This window comes from Podarcis filfolensis (assembly GCF_964270895.1).
Source record: "Podarcis filfolensis genome assembly, chromosome: 1".
NCBI lineage: Eukaryota > Metazoa > Chordata > Lepidosauria > Squamata > Lacertidae > Podarcis > Podarcis filfolensis.
In genome coordinates this window covers 59,284,592-59,312,147 of record NC_139604.1, presented here as the reverse complement: position 1 = coordinate 59,312,147, position 27,556 = coordinate 59,284,592, and the positions used below count along the sequence as shown (strand labels likewise).

At 41.7% G+C, this 27,556-nt stretch overlaps 1 protein-coding gene across 5 annotated transcripts in view; it reads right to left on the bottom strand.

Moving 5' to 3' along the window:
• KMT5B (lysine methyltransferase 5B) overlaps positions 1-16,848 on the bottom strand; it is a 36,062-nt gene extending 19,214 nt beyond the window's left edge. Inside the window, exons 1-3 of one of the 5 annotated variants that reach the window (XM_083624224.1) lie at positions 12,959-16,848; positions 3,459-3,694; positions 899-1,046 (exon numbers count right to left, since the gene is read on the bottom strand). In XM_083624224.1, the coding sequence (XP_083480350.1) occupies positions 899-1,046; positions 3,459-3,618 (308 nt within the window). In that variant the 5' untranslated portion in view covers positions 3,619-3,694; positions 12,959-16,848. Of the gene's footprint in view, positions 1-898; positions 1,047-3,458; positions 3,729-3,851; positions 6,413-12,791; positions 12,908-12,958 lie in introns of those variants that run through there. The other 4 variants (XM_083624225.1, XM_083624228.1, XM_083624227.1 and 1 more) reach the window with 4 other exon arrangements.
• Between the last annotated feature and the right edge of the window lie 10,708 nt (positions 16,849-27,556).

The following is a 27,556-nucleotide window of genomic DNA, read 5'->3' as shown; positions in this document are numbered from 1 at the left end:
TTTCTTTGGTTTACAATTCACAGGATTACATTCAACAAAGTTGCTCTGTAACCAGAAGGACTTCTGCCTGCACAATGGGACTGTGTCTCCCCCCACCCAAGACAAATCTGTTTTGAGGAGTCGGTCTTGTTTCATCTGTGGTGCAGTTGCTGCAGAGCATTCCAGAAGCTTCTAAGCTGTGTACACTCCTGAGCCAGTATGAAATGTTAAGTTCAGCAAGATGCTTTAGAGGTTGGCTATTAAAAGTGTTGTTTATTATGCTGAAGACTGAGCTTGGTGCCAGGATAGTAAACAGAAATGGAACCCACCTAACTAAAAATTATATTGTGGGCCCAATAGTATATAGAAAAACAAGAAGAATGTGAATTATAACAAGAAAAGATTCCTACTACAAAATACAACAATAAATGGAGAACTCACGTGTTCAATCTGCAAATCATATTACCTCAAGCAAATCACCTAATAAAAGCTAATCTGAGTGATAAAAGGCAGCAATCAATCATTAAATGATGATTGATTGTAATGGCTGTCCATGTTGTTAATGAGTGAGAAATCTAATCAGCACATGAATAGTAAGATGTGGGAACACTTATATAATGGTCTGGATAATTCAAGATTTTGGCAGCTGAATTTCTGTAGCTTTGGTTATAGGATTTAGCCTAAAGCCTCACCTGGTGCAGACAATGGAGATTAAACAAAGTATAAATGAACAAGTCTACTTGGCCAAACATTCTGGTCCCAAGGGAATATTTGAAGCACAATTCCGAACACATTGTTTTATTTGAAAGGTGTTTTTTTTAAAGCAAGCAGAATTTGAGAGCTCAGATCTACGTTTTTATTTACTATTAATACACACAAGGTTTTATGTTTTCTAGATAGATAAAGCAAAGCAAATTACCTAGTGTTCATTTTATGTGTTTGAAAACCTAAATATGGATCAAGAACCAAACTAGTTGCTAGGTCATCGTTCTCACACAGCTCCTTGGCAGACATTCCAGAGGAAGGCACGTAGCGACTTTGGCCCTCAAATCCCGAACCACCACTACCTGCATAAATCAAAAGAAATATTAGCATTAGCCAAAATAGACTACTGACTCTTCTGGATCTTCCCCATTTAAGAGGCAATCCCATGAAGGACAACAACATGAGCAACAGCTTTGAGACCAATGTGATTTGTCCCAATGTAGAAGTTCAAAGTGGAGGCAGCATAAGATGGGAGAATGGGTCTCTGCTGTATGACTCCAATCACATCCTGTTTTTTGATTTATAGTCTTTTTTTAAATTTATACATCACTCTGACCTTGGGGAATTTAGAGTTTTAAATGTAACGAATGAGGCCCCTAAACTTCAGTTTGTACCAATTTATACCACATGAAACTATTTGGTGACATAATGATTAATTCAGCATCACTGAATATTCATAAAGAGCCACCAAATGACACCAAAGTTGTTTGGTGTCATTAGTAATATTAAATATATAACTAGCACTAAACAAATATATTCTAAACAAGATTGGCAGGGGGGCAGCAGTGATGCTATTCTAGAAAGAAACTAGCCCTCTATCTTATTTGTATTTGACCAAATGACCAGTGGTGCCTTTCAGATGAAGCCTACATGTCATCCTAAATGCCCCCACAAAACTTTTTGCAAGAGGTATATTGTATTTCATTTTATATTGGTCTTGCTTTGCACATTTCCAACTGAAGCACACAATGTTTATTTAATCCTGAAAAGCTCAGGTTGGGAAAATTATAGAAATTGCCATGCATGCATTTAATTGGTATCCAAAGTCAATATTTGGGTTTTCAAAAGTTTTGCTCTATTCTGGAAAAACAGGGAAGGAAGAAGACATCAGGGCCATACATTTGGAGCTGGTGAAATGAGTCGTGGAAGCTATATAACCTGCCAACCAGAGAGCTAACAATGTTTTCTGTTGGTTAGTGAATGCATAGTGAATGCTCAGCATAGTGAATGCTGAGTTGGTTAGTGAATGCTGAATATTTTGAAGACACAGTTTCTCAAACTGGCCTTATACTTAGCACATGCTTGGTTGACTGTGACATGCAGAAATTGCTTTTGGGCAAATCTTTCTCTATTTTAATGATAAAGAGCCACATAGCTATCTCACTTCCCTTATAACATTAAACAACAGCTGCTTAAAATTAAAATATAATCGAAGCGCAGTTGGAAGCATCAGTAGTATAGCCCTACTTAACATAGCGGAGTTGTTTCCAATTGTATGCCAACAGCTGACTTGCAGAAAAAGCTGCTTATGCGTTTGGTCAATGACCAGCATAAGGGAGCTGTGATCTCTTATGAGATTATGAATACTGTTCTGTGAAAGTGAAAAATCATGCAAGTAGACCATGTGCATGAGCTCTGTCTTGCTTAAAATGTGACCATGTTGTCAAAATTTATTAGCAGAGCCCCTTCCAGCTTCAGATTAGGCCTGAAACATGAGACAGAGCATCCCACTTGCTGTCCAGCATGGAGAACAGATATTGAAGGATCCCTATCCCCTTTTTAAGGCTCTTAATTTCTAGGTTCTAAAAGTGCAAAAGGAAAAGCAGCCCATGCTGTAGGCAGATGGGAGCAGGGAAACACAGGTGACCACTCTCTGAATAAATATTTGTACCACTGCTTTTTTAAAAAGTTAAGAGCTAATAATTTCAGGCAGCCAAATTTTGTACCAACTTAAATTTGTAGTGGCACATGAAATACAAACACCTGCATAATTAGAATGAATTACAAAGGATCTTTCTGTCAGTACTGTATAAAGATTATCTTTCAACACCATATACACATGCCTGAAGGTGGCAAACTTATTTCTGTCATTAGTTGCATATGGCTATGCAATACCAATAACCTTTTAGTAGTACAGTGTGTCTTGGGGCACAATGGTCAACCTTCTCCTTAGATATGATAGAGCAGGATCATCAGATTTTTAATCTCAATTTTATCATTTTTATTAATATCTAAGACATAAGTAAATCGAAATTAAACTGAATAAACACAAGGTCCTTGCAACTATTTCCATGAACGCCAAGACCACAATCCATATCCTTGTGAAGTAAACAACAAATCTCCCACTGATTTCATAGCTGTAGACTGCAGCATAAGCCCTTGTTTTTCTGGGACACAACATAAATGTGGAAAAATTGAGGTATGCACAATTTTTCTGATAATTCACATTTAATATAGAAGAATATTCACATTTAAGCATTTATTGGGACTTAAGATTTATTTCAGAAATAAGAAAGAATTATTCAACCACATTAATCTGTCATGCAATAAAGCAATTTGTTAACCAGAAACAATGTAAATAGGTACAGAGAAAACAATATACTCAACAAATACATTTATTACATTAAAAATGCACACCACAATATTCCATAAGGAAACCAGAAATTACAAATAATTAACTAGAGATCACTCCTATCACATTAGCATATACATACATCTGCTTGACCGTCTCTCAACGCCATTTTTGCCAGTCTTTGGATTTTCCTTTCCAGGGTGCTGCAATTTGGACTGGTTCTGATGGTGATCATTAGATAATCTGCTTCCATTTCTCCGGCCATTCACCACCATGTTCTTGGATTCTCCCAGCCACTTCATTCCCACAGGCAATTTGTCCCCGTTGCATTTAGTCCTTCTTCCAAAGGCTTTAAGAAGTTAATTGTAGTTCAGCTTCCTAGTTGAAACAGAATACACAATAGTCAAAAACTCTGCTGTGATGTATTTATTTATTTACTGCATATGTCTGATTGCCTATAACTGACATACTTTGGGCAATGCACAGAATATTAGGTATTTGGAGCATGTAGAGACTGCTAAACACTTAATAATACCACAGCAGTGTACAACATTAAAACAAAAAGCAGCAGAACATATAAAATACAGTTCTGAAAAAAATATACTCCACAAATACTGTCTGTGAATGAACTCATCTTTACAGGAACCCTAAATCCCTATTGGCTTAAAAGAAAACATGAGCTATTTGATCCCTATTGTACAGTGTACATACATACTTGTAAATTCAGCTCAAACTAGTCATTTTTCAACTACCACTACGATACATTTAAGTTGCCAGAGTTCTACAGTCGTAGCTTGGTTCTCGAACGCCTTGCGACTTGAAGGTTTTGGCTTTTGAACACCACAAACCCAAAAGTGAGTGTTCCAGTTTGCAAATATTTTTGGGAAGCTGAATGTCCAATGCGGCTTCTGATTGAACTGAGAACCAAGGTACGACGGTATATTACAGTTGATGACCATTTCATGCAGGGGTTCCATTCCTGGCCTCGGAGTGCATATAAGCACACCCTGCCTCGTTCTCCCCTATTCCACCCTTTTAGTGATGTTTTAAGGTCACTTCCAGGTTTGGTGCTCGTGTGCAATCGTGCAAAATTCGGATGTGTGTTAATCAGTCATTGTCTGTAATTTGTTTTCCAATAATACTGCCTGATCTGGGGTTTGCTGTACTAACTCATGGAAGGGTCAACCACAAAGCTTAGACTAAGTGTTTGGATCATACAATAACAAAGTACCTTTTACTACCAGAGTAAGTCTCAGCTTTTAAAATCCAGTCTTCTAAATTAAGTCCAGAAAAGTTAGCAGTCCTTTACGGAAGAAGGGGTTTTCCTTTCTCCATGACTAACATGTATAGCAGGTAGAGGAAGAACAGATTCCTCTGTCTTTTTCTCTACCAGTTTACTGCATTTCCATGCAAGATGTGATGCATGCCTTCCTCCACAGCCACCACAGTATTCAGAAGGCTGGTGGAGACAACAGAGTGATCTGTCTCTCTACTATCAACCTGGTCATTCACATACATGGAAATCCATGCATTTCCCTGCATGAAATTCCTTACTGTGTAAAAGCTACCAGGCAAAAGCCTGTTTTAAATAACATGAAAGCAAAAGCTTTAATCGTGGTAACTCAATACACATAACTGCATTCATCTCTTTCAAATTACAAGCTGTTAACTACTGTTAGTCATTAAACTGACCACTGGTTTCACAATTGACAATAATACAGAGAGCAAGCAACTCAGTATTTTCCAGATCCCAATGCTCACCTATATTCCATATGTTGATGAGAGTAAGTGTTAGGCCTTAACTCTTTCATTTTTCTACTTTGAGGATTAAAAGCAACTCACAATTTACGAACATTTAAACTGTGTGCATTTAGCTTCGTGTGCTTAGCAAAAAAAAATGAAATAAATAAAAAAGGAGGAGGGAAGGGGGCAAGCGTCCAAGAAAAAAGACTTTGGCAATCCCATCCGTCATCGAACCCAATACATTTTGACTATATGCAATTTTGGCTATCCCTGGAATGTAACCCCAGCATAAGTTCAGAGTCACCTGTATTATATCTTCTGGAATAACTTTTTGCAGCACTGGTTCAGTATGAGAAATCATGACAAGAAACTGACTTGAAAAAGATGATTCGTTGTAAGTACATATCTGCAGAAATGTAACTGCACTTCCCACTAATTACATTTTTGTTAAAAGAGAAAACAGTCTGAAACGCACACAGCAGCACTCTTAGTACTCAAACACTTATCCTTTTTGTAGGTTTGGTGAGGCACTCTGAAAGTAACAAGCAAAGGCAGTCCCTTTCAAGAGTGACTCCAGGCTGAATCTTGATTTGCTGCCTTTCACCAGCTGAGTTGTAGGGAGCCTTATTCCACTGCCTGAACAGAAGGAAAAGAAAAAAGCAATAGTCTGGTCTAATCCATTGTGGACCAGCTACCAAGAGATCCACTCCAAAGCAAAAAGTGAAGGCAAAGTTGGGGATGAGCAAATTCATTTAGAAAGCAGACAGGAACATAAAGGAGTATGAAGCAGGATACAGGAGCAGTATACTGTGATGTCAGCAGAGGGGACTGGATGCAAGTACAAAGTTCAGGAAGAAAGTGTTGCAGAATTTGACAGGCCACCAAAGTAACCTATTGCTGATCTGGAAGTACTCAGCAGTAGTCAGCATCAGTGTTCTACTGGCAAAGCAGCTGTAAAGGCATTGTGGAGCAGAGGTATCTGTATCTAGATCAGTGGTTGAATAATGGTTGATTGTTCTGGGAAGGGCATCAAGTAAATGCTCAGGTTAACTGTTCTTTAGCATATCCACATAACTGCCTTCAGTCTGGACAAGATGCTTCTGGGTGGGTTTGCAAGCCTGTCCATCAAAGGCTGTCAGTGGTCCCAAGCATTTAATGCAGCAACATTGCTGAAACTGTGGATGTGGTCTCAATGAGTCCCTTTAATGGGAGACCACCAACAGCCCCATAGTAGAATGGGAAGTATATTAACTATTAAAACATGTTTAAAGTGATTTTTAACAGACATGAAAAACGTCCGTCATCTTGATGGTTAGGGGTGTTGAAGCTGTCTGAATGATGGATTGGCCGCAGTCTTATGGCAGTTTCTAGAACAACTGCCTAGCATTGGATGCTTGTCCTAGAATGAGAAGAAATGTTTCAGTTTTATGCAGAATTATTGTCTAGAAATGTGGATGTTGCTCATTCCTGAAGACACAAGAAAGCTGCACAATATTCCCCTGCCCCCCACTTTCCAGAGTACATGCACTGGACTCTTGTGTTGTATGCACCACTAGATGGGGTTTTTTTTGGGGGGGGGGATTTCAGAAACATTTTTTCCTATAAAATTATTAGCACTATTAGAGCTTTGAGTCCCAACTATTTTAAAAGGTCAAATTGATGGTGAGAGTCCACTGCTCTATGGGAGAGTATCTGCAAATTTGGGGGTGGTCCTTTCCTCACCTAAAACTTATTACCTGCTTGGGTCACAGCAATCAATCAATCAATCAATCAATAGCTAGCTGGAAAGATTTTTTTTTTAAAAAATGAATGGGCAAGACCTCATAATCACATTCCATTTTAACTGATCTAGATATCACCTGCTTACGTACCAAACTATAAAGATGGAGGGATCAAAGTCCTGGAAGGCATGATTCTTAAAAACTCTTAAGTTTCTTCACTTTGATAAAATGTACTGGGCCTGTTTCATTTCCCCACCCATTTCTTTCAATTCCCCACAGAATTCTTCCAATACCGATTTCAGATTGTCAAAGAACATGTAGGTATTCCAGCTTTGAGGTCTTCCAAACAGCTACATGTTCTAATGCACAAATCCAGATTGTTATAATTAGAATTACTTACTAATATAGCAGTTTATCATTTTTATTATTCACTGGAGCCAACCATATCCCGATGGTTTGAGTGAACATAGAAGTATCAGTTAAAATAGCCGTATCTTTATTGATATTAAAATTCCACTATGGAAGGTTATGAAAATTTTTAATTGTCTACACACCAACAGCTAATCAACTTTGTGTTTAAGAGAGAAGATAGTAGCTTACAAAATGATTTATAAGTTTAAAATAACTTTTCAGTTTGTGTACTACATATTATGGGATAATGGATTAGTACAGTGGTACCTTGGTTTAAGAACAGCTTAGTTTATGAACAACTTGGATTAAGAACGCTGCAAACCCGGAAGTAGGTGTTTTGGTTTGTGAACTTTGCCTTGGAAGTGGAACATGTTCCGCTTCCTGTTGAGTGTGTTCCATTTGTAAATTGAGTCCCACACTGCTATGGGAAAGCACACCTTAGTTTAAGAACACTTTGGTTTAAGAACGGACTTCTGGAACGGATTAAGTTCGTAAACCAAGGTACCACTGTATTCATATGTAATAAAGGAAATGCACAGAACTGAATCCACTATTCCTTATCCACCATGGGGTTCATTATTATTTGAAGTATTTAATCCCAAATGAAAGAAAACTGCTAAAAGTTGTTGAATAAAGTCTGTCAAGGCTGTTCGCTATGAGTATCACACAAGATCTAATAATCTAGGTAAGAGCAAAAAGCACCTGTAGCGGCTGGAGCGCCCCTCCCAGGGAGCAAACATTGCGCTTTGGAAAACTGTGATTTGAATACTAAGTATCACAGTATTTACATTATTTGCTAACTTTTTTAGTCTGATGTATTGTACCAAACACCAGTGGTTGAAAAATTGATGGGGGCAGGCTATTAATAACAACCTATTTTAAAGGTTCATCAGAAGCAGAATAAATTGTTTAAACTAAAACATATACATCAGCCCAGGTATCCTAAGCCATCCAATAAATACAAACAAAAATGATCCTACCATTTTGTACAAAAAAAAATTGCTTCAGTACCACAAAGCACAGTCCTAGCACCAGAGTTGGTTTAGAATAGGATTCTGTACTCAAGTGTAATCAAAACATTTACAGCTTCTGTTCATCACAGTACTGCAGGTGCTTTCAAACTCCGCTAGTGACTCTTACGTATTCAAACTGTACTAGGAATAAAAGGGAGGGGGCAAAGACTGGAAGTTCAACATGTAGCATTCATTTCAGGTCTAAGCTAAACGAAAGGAAAAGAGGGGGAGGAAGGGAAGCAGACTATAGGTCAAAGAGAGTATACATGGAAACAAGGATCTCATTAAAACAGGAACAAGTATTCCACTGATCCCTATAATCCAAGCGCGGACGTTATTTACCCATACTCAATTACTTTCAGTTGAATACCCATTCTGTCCTAATATCCTTTTTACTTAAAACTGAATTGCTGTGGAAGTCTACCTTTAAGATAAAGAGTCACAAGATCTGTCCCTTTGACCAGCTTTTTTCACTTGAGGTTGCCAAGACTCTATATTAAGATGAAGTCAGTGCAATTTAATTACATTATCAATGGCTCAGAATCTTTATAAGAAGACGGCTTATAAATCTTGCTAGAAAAACTACTTACTACAACTGCAACTTGCATACATTTATTGTTGGAAGCAAGGGCCACTGATTTTAAACGCAATTAATTGCAGATAGCTCAATTCTGTAAAATGCTGCACCAGTTTATTTCGTTTATGTCCAATCCTGTATGCGTACCCGTGTACTCCAGAAAATTACAGAGCTGACCTACATGAAGCAGAAAACACCTCTTGACCCAGACAGAGGTCAGCCCAAAGTGATTAACCAAGATGTTTTCCACTTCAAATAGATCAATCCTGCAACTCGCCAGCAAAGTGATAGAGCTGACATGATGCACAAACTGATTGCACTAAACGTAAGGTTGTAACTAGGGTATTATGCCAGAATCACATCAGCAATAGATACTGCACTTTTGCGCAATCCCATGGGTTAATAGGTATAACAGAGTAGTGCTCTGTCGATACATCACAATGACTGTTTCACACATTTATTTGATCAGAATAAAAAATATTAGAATCATGAAATAATATGGAGAATTTACAATTTAAACACCAAAATATCACCTAGTGGCTAGAATTAAATTAATTTTTTAAAATGAATTAAATGAATTTTTATTTAATCCCTAAATTTAGTATCTAATTCTAGGACTTTAGACATTAATGATAATTCGTAAAGTTTATTAATCTAGTCATTTACTAAAGGTAGTTTGGAGGCTGTCCATTTTTGGCAAAAACAAACAAACAAACTACAGGACAAAAGTTTGGTGTCTTTTTTTGTTTTTATGTTATTAGGCTCACTTTGGACAAGTACCAAATATAACTACAACATAGTAAGTTCTAAAACAGTACAGAATAATAAAAAAACCTGCACATGAAGTGACTTACAGAGATTCAAAAATGAGTTTAAGAAGGCTGTCCTAATCCCTGACAGGCAACAGCATGGCTATGTGAAGTTGCACCAAAAACCACTGCATCCACAGCCCTGTTGCTCACATTAACCAGGGTGGAAGGTGTGGGAAGGGAAAACTGCCCCTATGCTCTGTCATCTCCCAGACTGGCACAGCAAAGTTGTTGGATTGAGCAATTCCACTACTGTCATTTGATGCTAGCAGGGATAGGTCTGTGCCAGTCCTGCCCCTGCCCCTTTCTGTCTCTGAAATGCCCAATTTCAGGTGTTTCCTCTGGCTACTGCTGGAAGGGGTATTATCAGTGGTTGCTTACACCCACCCTTTGGGAAATTTGGGCACTCCTTGCCAGTTGCCAGCAGGGCTGCCCCAGTGACAGAACAGGGAAGGGCTGGGCAGAGTGGCAACTTTGCTCCATACAAACCTTCTCCAGCACAGAAGATTGGGGTTTTGGAATGCTCTGCCAATTAGGTTTTGCTACTTTCTTTTAAGTTTTATTTAACCAATACCTCATGAAATGTTATCTACATAGTCAAATCACACAGTTCAAGACTCATCCAACTCAAGAAAAAGTTAAATTCACTAATATGCAGTAAAGCATTTAAGAATGCATCCTAGACAGGTTTTTACTTTAAGCGTACAAAGAAATGCCTCCTACATTTCCAATGAATTGGCATGAAAAACAAATGCAAAATATAACTTCTGTTATGATACACCATGAACAAACATTTGTCCACAACAATGGTGGATATACTGTGTTGCTATATTATTTAAATGACTAAGGTAAGCAAGGGAAAGGAGTCAATACTGAGACCTAAACAAATGCAAACAATATAGTAGTAGTCTGCCAAATTTATGGCAAGCTACTTCAACAAAATACTTTTCCAATTCTCCCCAGCTCAAAAGGGTGTATACTTGTAATGGGTTCTAATGAAAGATATCACCCTATCTGTTTTGCATCCCTTCAACACAGCTCTCACAAAGAGCAGATGGTCTGAAATCTATCTAGGCTTCATCATTTCAGTAGGTGGGATTCATGTGATTGAATACTGCTCTATTGAATTGCCTGGGCATAGAAACTAGGAGGTCAGAGAGGATTCTAGCCTAACCTCTCCCTAGTATTCTAGTCTTCTGTGTGTAGGCAATAATTCTACCATGTGGGACCCACCTGCAGCCTTCAATAGCTGTTTGTAAGAAATAGTTCTGAGAACAATATATATAGGAGCGGTTTTCAAACCTACAGGGGCACTTTCTGTATTGACATCAGCAAGAAATCCCTGTGCATTGCAAATATTCAGCCTAATGGACAACATCATTGCCTTGCATGAACTGATTGAAGAACACAGCCAGCAGTCCCATGCAGCTCTATACTGCAGGGCAACAGTGGCTGGGCAAGAGATTTATTAGGAAAGTCTGCTTATAATCCCAATTAGCTTCTGAGAATGCTAAGATATCCATGAACAGAGTATAAAAATAATCAAATCACTCTACTCCCCATCACCTAGATCTCAGCATTTGCTTGTTCAAGCAAAAGGCAAGAACATAATTTCCCACCAGTAACTCTATCAATTGCTTACCAGTACTTGCTTCTGTTTCAAAACAACAATGTTCTTTAAAACAAGCATTTTGGTGGAAAGAAAAAAGTTCTGTCTCAGGTGAGCAGGGCTGGGGAACCTGGGGCCCTGCAAGTGTTCTTGGACTCCCAATTCCTTAGCCTCAGCTAGCATGGTCAGTGGTCAAGGAAGATGATGGAAGTTGTAGTCCAGGAACATCTAGAGGGCTGCATGTTCCATACCCCTGTAGGAGATTACTGATCATATTGTATTTAGAAGAAACTGGGTTCATTTTACATATGGAAAAAAACTAATAAAACCATCAACAAAAAATCATGGAATTTCAGTTAATAATTCAGTCAATAATTAAAAGACACTCTTTTATATTCATTCTTCAGTGATCAGGTGTCTGTGGTGGAAAAGCCAAAACAGGTTTCCTCGTTTAATAAGCATTTCTGCACACAGCTTTGTTCGAATCTCATGCAAAGCGAAACTAGCCGGCAAATCCTGACAGCTGACAGGATTAGAACAAACTTCTTTCGCAGCTCAGCTGGATCAGGGAGGTAAGTCTACTCTACTTTCCGACCCTTAGCTGAAACTACGGTGCCCCCTAGAGGTCGCCTCTCGCCTTCTTCAAAGGCCGGGAGCAATGCTTCTCCACTCAAGGCAGCCCTGCCCGATCCAGTCACATCTGCTTTCCGTGTCGGGCACCGCTCCCCAACCCCAGCTCAAACGCTGGGAAAACGAGACACCCAGGATCAAGCTGCCCTTTCTCCACCCATCACAGAAATCCCGTGCCAGCTCCACCTCTCCGAAGATCCGCATCCCCTTAAACGCCGAAGCAGCGCAGCAGCAGGAGGAGGGATGCCAGCTGTCACAGCCAACCGGGAGATGGGTGTGTTGCGGGTCTCACAGCCACTGGTAGCCCAGCGCCGTTTTCTGCGGGGGCTTCTAACACCTAAATAGCCTAAGTGGCCCGTCCGATCTTCGGGGGTGGCTCCCCTTCCCCTTCCAGACCCATAAAAGCGGTCCGAAGGCGCCCCGTGCGCAATACCATCTCGGGAAGCCAAGCAGAGGCCTAGGCCTGGATGGGGGAGTCACTGAGGAACCTCCATGAATATGACACTCTAGAGTTCATTGGAAATGCGGACGCAGCGGGCAGGTGTGCGATGAGCAGCACCTGGTGCCAGATCCCCGCTAGGGGGGGGGGGGGGGAGATGCTCGGAGCACCTCGTCCAAGGCTGGACAGCTGCCCGACTGCTTCCCCAGGTGCGCTTGGTGGCCCTTCCCAAGTGCTGACACGACCCTCTCCGCCACCTCCAAGGAAAGGCTGCCTGGCTCTTCCTGCCAGCCCCGGCCATCCCCATCGCCTCCTTCGCCGCCCGCCCTCCCAGCCCCACCGTATTGTCCTCATCTATGGGCGCCGGAGGGGGAACGAAGCGCACGATGCCATCTCTTTATTTGATGCCCTTTAGAGAAACGAAGCCCCTCCCCACATTTCTGCCCCCGAAGACCCTCGTCTCCTCCGTCACGAGAAGCAGGTCTCTCCCCCCCCCCACTTCGCCAACGGGTAGTCGCCCCACCTCGGGCCCTGCCCAGCCTGAGGGGGCCTCGCTTCCATCCCGCCCCCTCCCCGGAAGGAGTGGGGCCCTCGCCGCCGCCGTGCCAGTTCCAGGACACCCCCCCAACACACAAACACACACACACACCTCCGTCCCCTCCCCTCGTTCCGCCTCCGCCAAGCACTCACCTCCTAGCTGCCCCTGGGCACTGCAGTCCTCTTCGCCAGCCGCGGCCCCGCAGGTCCACAAAGCCTCCGCCGCCGCCGTCCAGAATCTCGGCCAGAGGCGAAAAAAAATAATCATCTATATATATAAAAATAATAATTCCAAGGGGAAAAATGGCGGATTAAAATCCAAGATGGCGGCGGCGAGGGCGAACGATATCTGGGAAAGCTACCTAGAGATCCATCCGCCAGGCCCCGAGAGAAAAAGTCCTCGAGTCCCCTCACGACGACCCTGCGGCGCAGCAACAACAAACCCAGGCACGGTCCTTCCTTCCGCGAGGAACACCGGGCGCCCCGAGCCAGACCCACTGAGGCAAATCCTCGCTGCGCGCTGAAGTCTTTTGTCTTCCTTCCAGACCCCCTGTTTTCCTCGCACAGCCAGAAGAAGCGCCTCCTGCTTGTGTGCTCCAAAAGCGGCGGAGGGACACGGCAGGCTGGGCGAAGACCTCCTTGCGAGAGAGCGGAGGAATACGCCGCCAAAGAGATTCTTACCTTAGCGTTTTAACTCCACAGGCCGGAGCGAGGTACAGCAACCCATCCCCGTTCGCCTCTGCAGTTTCTACACCTCTCCCCGCCGCGGAAGGACACCATGAAGGCCGTTTGCACGCTTACTCGCAAGATTCGGTGCGGAGGGATACACATATAAACAAGGCCTGCTCAGTAATAGTTTGAGAATCCGAAAGAAACCATTAAAAAAAAATCAATCCGCCCCTTTCCCCGCAGCCCTTTAAATAAGCTGGAGCCTCAAGCGAAGACTGTCAGGGCAGTTTGAGTTGAGTGTAGATTTGGTGGGTCGTCATACGGCAGGCTACCTAATAATCCTTGCGCGTTGTAACTAGCCAAGCCGAACGTGGCTCACCGGTCATGTTATGGCCCACCAGGAACTCGACGTGCCTTTGATTTTTGCTGCCAGAAATGGGGTTGTCAAGTCCCTAGATAAGCTGAAGATACGACATGGTTGATGGGCTCCGTTTGATTTGGGGGCAAGGTGTCCCGCGTTGTGTAGACCTGCGTTACTGTGTCCTGATATAGACCCGCTCCCCTCCTGACTTCCATCACCAGCTTGGGTGGGGTTTAAAAATCTCCATGACTCCCCCACCCACAGCTCATCGGGGGCTTTTCTGCTTCATAGGGTCCCCCCTTCTTTACCTTGTCCTATCAAGTTCATCGAGCAAAAGGGAAGGTGACAGGCATTAGGGTGCTTGTCATCTGGGGAGTCGGGTCTATGCTGTCAGTATGTAAAGCAGCATTTTAAATAAACGCCTCGTGGAAAAAGAATTATTCACACCACTTTGGGTGTCAAGAGTAAAAATGACTCCCTGTAAATAGGAAGGACCTCGACTGTGCCCTGCTAACACGCCGTGTGCTGTTTGGTGCTACAGTGTTTATAGGCTTCACAAGAGAATATAGCAGCAAGGTGTCCTGCGAACAAATGCCCTTAAAATGAGAGACGAATTCCTTTACTTGCTCTACCCAAGTCCTTCAGTGTGCCTTGAGGGCTACATTTAAAGGGCCTGGCCAGCGTTGATTTGATCGTTAGCATTTGCAAGAGAAAAATGGAAGCTTTTATCTTATCTCTTCCCCTTTCATTGCCATAGATGTGGAAGTCGTCTAGTCGCCGTTTGCAAGCAATTTTGATGCCTCCGAAAGAAAAAGGAAATTAGCTTTTTGCGTATGTTCATTTTAACGTCTGAAGCAGTGAAACTTAGATCGTAGCAGCTACTTCCGTGTTTAGGGGGGGGAAATGTATCTTGCAGTTCTGATCGCGGAAGTAGCAGCTGCAATATTCCCGTGTGTCCTCACGTCAAACGTTACACTGTTCATGCAAGTAGGCCTCTTGTGTGAGCAAGTTACTCGCAGATCAGCTGGCTGAGCTAATATCTGCGCCGGCAAGCACTTTGTTTTCTCCTTTCTAAACCCTGTCTAGAGCCCAACAGCATTTCCTCAAGCATTCTCTCCCCCTCCCCTTTCTGTTGTGTATTGAGAAAGAGGGAGGGCATTATGGTAGAGACATTGCTTTTAATTGCTTCATATTAACATATGAATCAAATAAGATGAATGGTGTGGAATCTGAGGAAAATTTGAACATTCTCCCCATAAGTTCCCAAGGTCATATGTCAAGAGCACAATTTTACAAATCTTTCAGTATAACTTTCTTTCTAGATTTTACCTGTTGAATTAAAAAACAAACAAAAAAAACTTTGGCCTTATGACCACTTTCTCTTCTAATAAGCCACTAACCCTGGGGAAGCCAACTTAAAAACAAACAAACTGCCTTTACTCTAGTGGTACCTTTAAGGGCAGCTTGATATACAGAAATGTAACCAGTGAAGCTTTTTCCTACATAAGGAAAGAATAATCCTGGGAAAAGCTTCATCTGATACATTGTCTGTCACATTGACATTAAAGGCACAGAAGGAGAGCTGGGGTTTGGTGGGTATGGCAGGTCCACTCAAAACACTGCAGTACAGTATATATAACACAAAGTGAGGGTGTTACAGTGTAAGTTACTCAGTTGCACATATAGCAGGCTGCCTAAACTAGTGTGCAGTAACACTAAGTGTGACAATTGGCAATATGAACTCAGATGCATGTGTGTGTTTTAATGCTGTTAGTGCCCTGATGGATTATGCATTGCATTAACCCACTTCCTATGGATTACCCTGAATTGTCCCAAACAAATAGAGCAGTGCAATGACCCTTGGTCATAATTTTGCAACGTGAAATGGAAACAAGAAGAGGATAACCAGTACAACCCAACTCAAACTTGCATTTTTCATGGAGACCTACTGCTGATGTATAATTGTTCTTGTAAAATAGAGGTTTCAGAATTTCTACCTTCAAAACACCATTTCCACATAATCTCAACTCAAGAGAACTGGACTACCATAAATTGTGGCACAAGCAACTGTTTCCATAGCATTGAGAATCTTTATAGTACAGCAGTTCGCACACAATACTTGCTATGGTTCTGTTGTCTGGCAAACAGAGGCCCTGTTCTGCTGCACATTCTTAACACACCAATGTATTATTTAGGCTACCTCCCCACAAAGCCAAACAAGTATACTCCTCCATTGGGTGTCTTTCCATTTAGTCATGGAAAGCTGCTTCATGATGACGTTGGATATTAGTTGACATCTGGCTACAGGAAGCAATTCCCCTGTTGCTCCTATAGGATGTTCTGCAGAGAAATCCTATATGGATAGTCCATCTCTATGGAACTTTAAGCTCCGTTCTTTTGACTCGCCATCCTTTGATGAGCCTACTGGGATATGGGTCTTTGATGGCAGGAGCTTCCTAGTCTGCAAGGCTTCTAGTTCAGAGGGAAGACACATCCTTCAAGGAGCTAGTGGTGGTTCTACCTCAGGGTTGGTTAAGCTCATTACACCCGCTTAGCTGGATCTGCACCCTCTCCAACTGGGTACAATAATTAATTGCTTCATGTGCATTCACACACATTCTGCTGCTAGTTTCCGTGAGTTTACAATCAGGAAATGAAAATAGTATTGAGCTAATCTCTGGTCCCAAGAATAGGAGAGACAACCGTTTCTCATTTGTTTATGTTTATGTTTTAAAGGTTCATTGTCATTGACATTTGCACACAGAAAATAAGAACAAGTGACAAATACAAAAATGCTTGAAGACAGTTGTTGAAATGTATTGCATTTATTTAAAAACAGCACCAGAGTTTACAGATGATCAATACTAGATGGCATTCTCTTAAAAATAAATGCCTGTAATTCATTTGAGGGCTCTACCAATGTGATAAGTTGCTAATATGCAGGCAACGTAATTTGTTAACAGCTGGAACCATCCTATGGGGAAGTACTCCACTGTATTATATCAGGCACTGGAAAGTGATCTTAATAAAATATGGAAATATTTCAATATAACCTTTTGAATGTGTTGATCTTTCATATGTTCCACAATACAGCCTTTTAAATATGCGGATTTTGCACTGAGGTAATATCTCCAGAGAACGGATGCCTTCTTTTCTCAAAGCAAGCAACAGCAACAGCAACCCAAATATATTCTCGCATCCGCCAATATATGTCCATTTCCCTCTTTTCAAATGGTGTTTAAGAGCTGTGACTACTTAAATAAATAAGTTGTAGTATTTTCTCCCCACTCTTTACGTGAAAAAGCTCCTATAGCAGCTTATGTAAGATCAATAACGCAAGACAGTTCCTGCCCTCCAGCCGGCCTGCAATCTAAAAGGCAGGACACAAAAAGAAAAGGGGACCAGGAGGAAAGAAGAAAACAAGCACATTCAGGCAGCAGTTCTTAAAGTTACAAAGCTCTTATAATGTCTAGCTGGAATTGAAACAGTTCAGGGAGAAAAAGGCAAAGTGAGTTGGTCTTTCAGCAGAGATGTAGGAGCAGGTCTTGTTTCCCTAGTTTTCCCTCTGTTTATGCTGCAGACTTCCAAAATTGAATGTAGATAGATAGGTCGACTACAGCTTCTGTCACACACCACATATTTAATTGAAAGCTGCAACAGTCTGATGAGGAAGAAGAGAACAGGTAGTATTGAGGTGGGGAAAAGGTTCATTCCCCCAAACTAGCAGTAAGCAGGAAATCTACAATATCTGTACACATGCACCTATTTCACAACTTTTCCATGGAAAAAACTCAAAGTCTTAGTGGCTCAGCTGTGACTGGACAAGGGGAGGGAAGGGTTACTCTGACAATAGTAGTTCAGCATATGGATTATTATTATTTTTAACCCCCTGCAATTAACCTTCAATAGACAGTCACCACCCACTGTATTTTTTCTGGATATGCATCCTCCAGCTAAGCCTTACTATACAATGACTTGACAGGTCTCAACTGGCCAAGCTTTTGTATTGGAAGTTTGGAGTCACTAGGGAAGTGGAACTAGTGGCCACTGAAGAGACTGTCTCTGTTCCTTTTGGAAATCATGCTGCAGAATCCTCTAATGCAATAATCAAAAATCTATCCACAAGTTAATTCTGTTGTCACTTGCATGGAATCCAAAGCATGAAAATATGTCTGCTTCAGGATGAACTGTTAGTCAAACTTTTGAATTGCCCTTTCTCCCTCATCACTGAATCTTGACATAAATATAATCAAGCAGCTCTTACTGATGTGCTTGATATTTTAATTGGCTTCATTGTAATACTATGTTTTTTGTCTTTATAGTGCCTTGTGATGTTTTATAAGAAAGTGTAGCTTATCAATATTTTAAATAAATAAAAAATGTCATTTTTTAAAAAAGCTCTTTGCTGATTATGAAATTGTCTTCCAGGGATCATGGGGAAATAATTAGTACAGCAATCATGTGACCAAAATGAAGGCCTGATCATGTGGTAATATTACTCACAAGTATTTCATAGCTGGAGTTCTAGAAATTTCCCTTTATTTCTTTACACAGGTGAACACTAATCACTCTAAGTGGTTGGGTCATCAAATGCCAGCCTCTCTTACATCATACCATCATGACTGTCAACAAGCAGCTCTGAGAAAGCTCTTTTGATGAAGTAATTCTTTCCAGAGCCAGCCTTCTTTGACAGTGTGTACATTTGAAACACAAGATCTCTGACCCTCACAGTTCTCCCCGAGGCCTTTGTCAAATGTTGTGATGATATTAAAATATGGTGCAAAGTTTTATTCAAAGCAAGCTCATCCTCGTTTGGAGTTATATAAACCAGTTGACTATATTGTCTTTGGTGCTAGCTGTGGTTGTACCTTGTCTCTAAACCAATTCTTGCTGTTTTTACTCCTTGTTCCTTTTCTCACTAAGTGGTCAGTTTTGTCTTTTGGAGATTTCGTATAAAGAGAACTCACTTATGGCAGTGATGGAGATAGAGGAGCTAATTTGCTCTCTCTTCATCACATTGATCATTCTGCCACTTCCTCCCTGTCTTGTTAGGACCACAGACCATGCTGTCACTTCCTATAAAGTGACATTTATTTCTTGCTCAGTTACCACATGCCAGATGTGGAGGTATTTATCACTATTCCATTCACACTTTTCTTGTAAGTTAGTTCTGACTTAGGGCAGTGTGCTGAAAAAGAGGGGGCTCCTACACCTTTAATAGAAAATAACAGGTTATTTCAGCACATGTATTAAAGGTGAAGGAGCATCTCACCTTTTTCACCTGGCTATCATAGTTATTACCCTTCCTCAGCTGCATTTTGCAATACTGACAGTGGAATCATGCACATACCTTCTCGCAAGTAAGTCCCACTGAGTTCAATGGGACTTACTTCCAGGTAGGTGTGAACAGAATTGCAGTCGCAAAAGGTCCAAAACAAAATACAGTGGTACCTTGGGTTAAGAACTTAATTCATTCTGGAGGTCCGTTCTTAACCTGAAACTGTTCTTAACCTGAAGCACCACTTTAGCTAATGGGGCCTCCCACTGCCGCCACGCCGCAGCTGCGTGATTTCTGTTCTCATCCTGAAGCAAAGTTCTTAATCCGAGGTACTATTTCTGGGTTAGCAGAGTCTGTAACCTGAAGCGTATGTAACCTGAAGCGTATGTAACCCGAGGTACCACTATAGTTACTTACTATGAGAGAGTGATAAGGAACTCTCTCTCTGGAATAGGCAGCCTGTACCAACAACTACCCTGGTTGTGGAACTGGGAAAGTTTGAAACCTTCTCTCATGATAGCCACCTACTGAAGTGACACAATTTATCTATTCAAACCACAGAATTCTACTTTGTAAGTCTCAAAACTTTAGAAACTAATGGGTATAAACTGGCTTAAAGGAGCTAAAGAATTTCCTGAAAGATAGCATTTTGTTTTTGCTTCTGACCCATCACTCTTCGTTTAAAACTTGGAGGGAAAAAGATTCCATTTGTCTACAAGTGCATGCAATTCTCCTCAGGTTGTTTTTCCTCATTTGGCAGACAAGGACTGCCTTGTTTCCGCTTCATCTACAAATAAGTCAAGAAATCTGTCAGTGCATGGCATCTGCTTGAGAAATAAGGAGAGAAAAATAAAATATGTTGATAGAAAATACCTAAAGCTTATAAGGGCAGCATTTGTTTGTTTTTACAATGAAACTGAAATTCCAAATTGTAAACTTTCCCCAAAGACTGCTGAAACTCAACATGAGCTTATTACTTGCCAATGGGTAATTGTTAGTACGTATCTCATCCTGGAGGTTCAATTCTGATTAATTCCTATCAGTGCCTTTGCACAATGTAATTGATATCTCTGCTAACCTCCACTGTAACATCCACCCTTTGTTCCAGCATCTTTTTCTCAGCTCCTTAAGCTCTCCTCTAGCAGCCCCCAAATTCTTACATCCTCCTCCCTCTTGCTCATTCTCCACAACAACTGGCCCCCTCTCTTCAGTTCAGGACTCATCTCTTTAGATCATTATTGGATCATGCTATTCTCTGCAGCTTGGTTGTTGCATTCTAGTTGAGTTATTCTTTTGCACAATTGTTTTCTTAAGCATCTTGCACAAGCCCCACAACCCACCCTTTATTTTGTCCATTAATAAAATCCATTATCTACCACTGGAATTTTCCATTCATTTGCCATACTCTTGAAAGGATAACTGAATCTTGGAAGGGTTTCCTCCCTGCTCCCTTCTTCTTCTAGTCATTTACTTCCTTGAAACCTACCTATTAACATCATGTGAATCAATAAGGCTAAATGATTTTAAAAGTTCTTTTAGCTCTTAGTTAGTCCCTGTTGTACAATTCCACCAGCTGCAACAATAATAGGGCCATTTATTTAAAACAATGAGATAGATCCAATTATAATTCCACTTTGTCTTTTCCCACATCTGGGCCAGTTTTGATATAACCCTTTGCATTTTCCCAGTGAAAGTGTGGTTTGTAACATTATCACTTTGCAGTGATTTGTCCAATTTAGTATTTAAAGAGCTCTGGGGTTGGTTTGTCCCTACTTACATCCTTCTCTAACTCAAGAGAGTACCTGTATAATATCAATGGTTTCTGAATCCCTTAATGACTCTTCTCAGTACCCAAGTTTCATGGAGTCATTCTAACACTCAGCAACTCAGTTTTCCAAAAAAAAAAAAATTAGAACTAGCAAATTCATGTAGAAAAACCATCCCTGCAGAAGCAAATGATTCTTTAAAAAAAGGCGGGGGGGGGGGAGAGAAAATGACTAATTAAAGTACAGTGGTACCTCGGGTTACATACACTTCAGGTTACATATGCCTCAGGTTACAGACTCCGCTAACCCAGAAATATTACCTCGGGTTAAGAACTTTGCTTCAGGATGAGAACAGAAATCCCGCAGCAGCAGCGGGAGGCCCCATTAGCTAAAGTGGTGCTTCAGGTTGAGAACAGTTTCATGTTAAGAACGGACCTCCAGAACGAATTAAGTTCTTAACCCGAGGTACCACTGTACCAGTAGCCTGGAGAAGCCTCAAGAGTGCTTTGCCACTCCCCATAGGACAAGCTGGTGTCGCAATTGCATTTTTTAAAGTGAACTACATGGTGTATGAAGAACTACCTCCTTTTATCTGTTCTGAATCCCTCAACTGTCCACTTCATTGGATGTCCCAATGTTCTACTATTATGAGAAATGGAGAAAAACTTTTTGTATTCCCTTTCCCCACACTATGCATAATTTTATACAATCCTGTTGTGTCCATTTACTTCTCCCCACGCTTAGCTTTTTTTCTAAATTGGAAGTCCCAACACTGTAACCTTCCCTCATGGGGGCGGGGCTTCTGACCTTTGATAATTTTCAAAATTTTAGGATGTGTTTTCCAGACTTCAAAGAACAGCATTATATTTGACTACAAGGAATCAGTATTTAAATCTTGCCTCAGAAACCCTCTTTGCATTCCTGCTACAATGTCATAGCCACTTTCCCAAAGCTGCAATAAATATGAGAATCCTGCTACCATATGGGTGAGATAAAGTCTTCCTCCCCACCTCCAGGAGGAAGGGCAGGAATCAGGTGGAAAAGAAATGTGCCATCAGCCCTGCTCACACTGCTCCAATCTTTGGACACATAATACACAGGTGTGAGGCTGCACCACTGGAATGCGTCTTCCAAGTCATGTCACAAGGCGGGGCCATTGGCGACTTAGCTAAAGAGGCTGTAGGCAATAGCTGGTTATGTATAGCTGCCCTGTAATGTCACTTAATTTGTTCTGGAGAATTGTTTGATTACAGCAGTTTAGCTGTACTTTGGCTCTTATTATTATGACTAATTTATGATTTATTGAAGCCAGCCTCCACGTTATCACTCTGAATTATACTGCAATCGTTCTCTTACTATCTACACTGTAAACAGTACACACAGTGTCTTAATGTGTTGGTTATTATGGACTGAAGAACACCTTAAAATGATGTCCTGGCCCACTTGGAAGACATTTTACAGACCCTAAAGAAGACAATGCTCATCTGTTTGAACCCCCTGACTGCAGCTCGCTTCTTCTTTTCTGCTGCAGTCTCTTGTCTGAAAATGGCAGAGCAGCACACAGCAGCTGCCGTTGTTGCCTCACAGCTTCCTGGAGCCTGATCTGTCAAACAGGAGCCACTGTAGGCTTCTCCCCAATCATCTCTCCCCTCTGTGCCAAATGTCTGGAGAACAGGGATGGAGGGGAAACAAGCAGCTTTCAAATCCCAAGGCAAAGTCTTCCTTCTTTCTTTCTGTCCTTTCTTGAATTTACTTTGGCATTAAAAGCAAGGCTTGCTTATGTCAACTGGCCAGAAGAGAAAAGATTTTGGTTCAGGTTACAAAGATCTTCTTGAGTGGGTGCAATTGCTTCTGCACAGATACAGGGCTTTTCTGACAATGGAAGCTCAGCCTTGCATGCTATGCAATTCTTAATTTACAGTACAGCTTGCTGCTGATGCAAGCCAACAACTGAAAGGTGAGGCTGAGAAAATCTGCCCAATGCTACATGCCCCTTGGAATCCCAGGAATTTATTGGATCCCCAAATATCTGCACCTACCAGTGGCTTGGCAGGGAAAGGGCAACTCTCCAACCCCATGCCTGTCTCTTAGGTTACCCAGAACAGAGGCTGAACCAAGACATTCTGCTGCCTGAGGTGAAAATGGCACCTTCCCATTCCACATATAAGAGCTGAATGGGATGGAAGCTGAATCTTACTTAAAAACTGGCAATGGGTCAAGGTCCTCTACTCTATCTGGAGGAAGCTGGCTATCTTAGAGAGTGCAGATAAAACCCCTTGTCTTGGATCCTAAAGTAAGAGATTGGAAAGCATTTTCTCCTTCCCCTTCTGTCTCTTGCATATACTTGCAAGCCCTGAAAAGCCTCTCTGTAAACAGCCCCTCCTGAACTGTATGGGATGGGTGGGTCAGAGGGAAATACAGTTGACCTGAATTTGAATGATTCCGTTTTGGTCAACAGCCCTCTGTAACCCACCACACATGGTTCAGAAGGGACTACTGAGTCTCTGGAAATATTTTTCAGTGGGTGCTGATAGTGTGGGGTGGGGAAGAGGGGATGGGAAACGTTCCTTTCTTTAATATCCTTCAATTCACTTGTCTTATGAGTCATAATGGCTACAATCTACCAGAACCTTTTGAAACACAAGTTCTCACCACTGTTCATCGATCCTGTTCATGCCAACTTTACTGATCTACCAGGAAACTGCATGACTAACCTTCAAGAAGAGGATCACTATTTGATAAGCCCCATTAATCCATTCTGGGTTCAGAGTTAAATGTACTTGGCTTGGAACAAAAAATGGATCAACATGATTTACTGAATGCACATTCCCTGTCCCTGTGGTTTACTAGGATAGCAACATCGACGGCAGATTTGTTGAGTTTAAGTCAAAAATTCTTGAAACTTGCTTAATGGGTTTAGGCTGCGTGCCTTTCTTCCTACCTGAAACTGAGAAATTGCAGAGCATCTGGGCTGGATGTTTTATGATACCAAATTTCCTTTTACTTCTGCCAGGGCATCCTCTAGGGTTTTTTCCCTTCTGTTTTCAAGGACTCTGTAGTTGTGACTGTGCCCTTTGTTCATTGCTGCAAAAATGGCAGGTGCAAGTGAAGGGGTTGCACAGCCTGGGCACACTTCTTAATGTGCATGCCTGATGTTGTTAGTGACAGACGGCAGGAGATTAACTTGTTGTGGTCTTCCTAGTTTTGTTCCCTTGACATAGCAGAAAGGGGGGGGGGAGAGAAAGAGAATTTTCTTTCCCTCTCTTTTACTAATTATAACCACCTACAAACAGCTGTAGAAGGGATCAGGAAAATGGCCCAATAATTCTGAGAGCTAATGTTACAGGGCTCTGGAAAAGAAACAGCAAAGAGGGATTTCAGTTTTTCCTCCTTGCTCTGTGAGTGAACATTTGGTCTTGACTACAGTGGTACCTCTGCTTAAGTACTTAATTCATTCTGGAGGTCCGTACTTAACCTGAAACTGTTCTTAAACTGAAGCACCACTTTAGCTAATGGGGCTTCCTGCTGCTGTCGCGCCACCGGAGCATGATTTCTGTTCTCATCCTGAAGCAAAGTTCTTAACCTGAAGCACTATTTCTGGGTTAGCGGAGTCTGTAACCTGAAGCGTATGTAACCTGAAGCGTATGTAACCCGAGGTACCACTGTATATGCTCTCATATTTTACTAAGCGCTTTTGTATGGGATGAATTAACCCAGACTAAATTTTTCATGGGACAGTTCCTAGAGCCACTGGTGAGATTTCTGGCAATTCTAGGCACACTGAGGAAAAATCCTGAAGTCTGTGCATCCAAACACACAGGAGAGATGTGTTATCCATCAATACCCATTCTAGATTCCATGGCAAGTACTTGGCTGTCAGTATGAATTCGGGGGGAAATAGCCTCGTTCTGTGCTTTAGGATCCAATACAATGAGTTTTAACTGCACTCTCTAAGATAGCCAGCTTCATCCAGGTAGAGTAGAGGACCTTGACCCATTGCCAGTGTATAAGTACGATTCAGCTTCCAGTCCATTCAGCTCTTATATGTGGAATGGGAAGGTGCCATCACCTCGTTTGTTTCCTATAGGATTAAATGTCTGAAGTTGAGGATGGAGAAAATGCATAAAACTCTACCTAGAACATCATCAGGAGCCAGCTTGTTGATGACAGTCCAAGCCTGTGGTGAATAACTAGCTCAACATCAACCAATCAACACCAGATCCTGGTCTAAAATATTCCACTTCTGATCCAAATGGGAATCCTTATTTCCTCTTCAAGGTATCTTTTCATATTATGGACAGTAAGATTTAATGGGAAACCAGTCCTTAGCATCAGTCTTGCACCCAAATAAGCAGGCATAAATTAAACCCCATTTATGTAGGTGCAACTGGGGACAGGAATGCTTCGCTTTGTGACCACAAAAATCATGACCTGGCAAAGACTGTTATACTCATTACAGTGCAGAAAAAAAATCCCTGTATTCATTTCTTCAGGAGCGCAGAGCTGCTCCATCCATGGATGAGACAGAGCGCACAGATAAGAGGTCTATGGTGTCCACATAAGGCTCTGAACTAGAGTGGTGTCTGCAGCTTTTTTTGGTGGGGGGAATAATAAAGGCATTTTTTTCCATGCTGTAAACTTTGGGAGATAATCGTTTTTCTCAGGAATGGTTTATAAACCTAACATGAATTGTGTTGGGCTTATAACTGGGTTGTGTTGCTGCATTATTTAAAGTCTAACATATTTCAGCCACTGCTGTTGATGGGGCTTCAGCTACTGCTGAATGCAAAGGCATGATGCATTTGGGAACGAATTTCTCTCGGAAATGCAGTTACTAACTGTAACTATTTGAGCTTTCAAAAAACATGTGGGGAAATAAAGGGTGAAGGGGACACAAGGCCAGCGTTGACCAACATACACTGAGACCTAAGGCCTTTTGCACATTCCTCATTGTGGGAAGGAATCTGAACACATCCAGCCAAATGCAGAAAGAATCTCCCTTCAGACCTTCTTGCTCGCTGTGGGAAGGTTGGGGGTGGAACCAGTAGGGGTGGGGACATGCTGGTATGTGTGGCATCATTTTGCCCTCATCACACTTCCTTTTCCAAGGTGCCCTCTGAATGCTTGTACAGTGGTACCTCGGGGTAAATACGCTTCAGGTTACAGACTCCGCTAACCCAGAAATATTACCTCGGGTTAAGAACTTTGCTTCAGGATGAGAACAGAAATCGTGCAGCAGCGGCACAGTGGCAGCAGGAGACCCCATTAGCTAAAGTGTTGCTTCAGGTTAAGAACAGTTTCAGGTTAAGAACGGACCTCCGGAACGAATTAAGTTCTTAACCTGAGGTACCACTGTATAAGGCTTTATCTTCTGTCCGCACAGATATCAAGAAATGGGGTACAGAGAAGTTGTCCCTGATTTGAAATGGGAAGGAGAATGGTACAAATATGGCAGATTCTTTGTTCCAGATGTTCCTAATTTAGCTCCTAACCTAATAATAATAATAATAATAATAATAATAATAATAATATTAATACCTTTATTGTCAATGTACATACTGTGTACAATGAAATTAACCTAGCACTTGGATCAATCGTGATGGAAACCTTACCTCTGCTTCATCTCACCTATGGGTGAAGAACTGTTGCATTCTCTTCTAAGCAAATGGTGGGCAGGATCAGAGGCAAAAAAAGGGCACAGCCATTGATCTAAACCTCATGGTTGCAGGCACCTCCAGTCAGGGGCAGAGGAGGAGGGGTGCGGTGGGGGCAGGTCGCCCAGGGTGTCACCACTGAGGGGGGTGACAAAATGCTGGGCGGCACTCACCGCGGGGCCTGCAGCACGCCTGAGCCACGGTTTCTCCTGGAGCAAACGGTCCAGCCACCACCTGCCCCTCAGCTGCAGGGCCACTGAGTGGAAGGAGGCAGGCAGACTCCTCGGAGGCCCCGCGGAGCATCCTGCCCCGGCTTGCCCTGCCCCGTGGGTGGCTGGCGCCGCCCCAGACACCCAATTGGCTTGCTCCGCTGCTGCCTTGAGTGGGGACATGTTCCAGACCCACATTGTTCTAGTAGATAAATTGTAAAATTTCCAGCTGCTTATGGCCAACTCTAGTTTCTTATAGTTTAGATGTGTGTGTTTTTTAAAGACTCGGAGTAGCTCTCATTCATTTATTTCAGTGAAATTTATGGAAATTTCCCAATGGATTTTGCCCTTTGAAAACAATTGGTGTGAATCATTTGATACTCCCAGAGCATTCATGAAATGAATTGAGGTGTGAACCATCTGGAAGTTTTAAGGCACTTTGAAAACTATTAGCAGCATTTATTCCTCTGCTACTGATGAGATTCTGCTGCTTTAGGTTTTCTGGCTAGCATGAATAAGAAAATGAGCATAGCAAAAGAGATTTGGTCAACAAAAGTATATTCCGCAAGATATTTGTTAATCTTTAAGATGTCACAAGAATCTTGGTCATACTGAAGGGTTTTATAGAAAATAATATAATGGGACTACTGGACTTGCAAAATTGCAACACAATTCTCTTAAAATCCATTAGCCAGAGTCACAAGCACCAAAAAAGAATTTCAAAATAAAAATGGGAAAAATTTTGAAATTCAAATGTATGAATTTTAGAAAAAAAATTTAAATCTGTAAAATGTTCAGGGGCACCAGCTCCTGG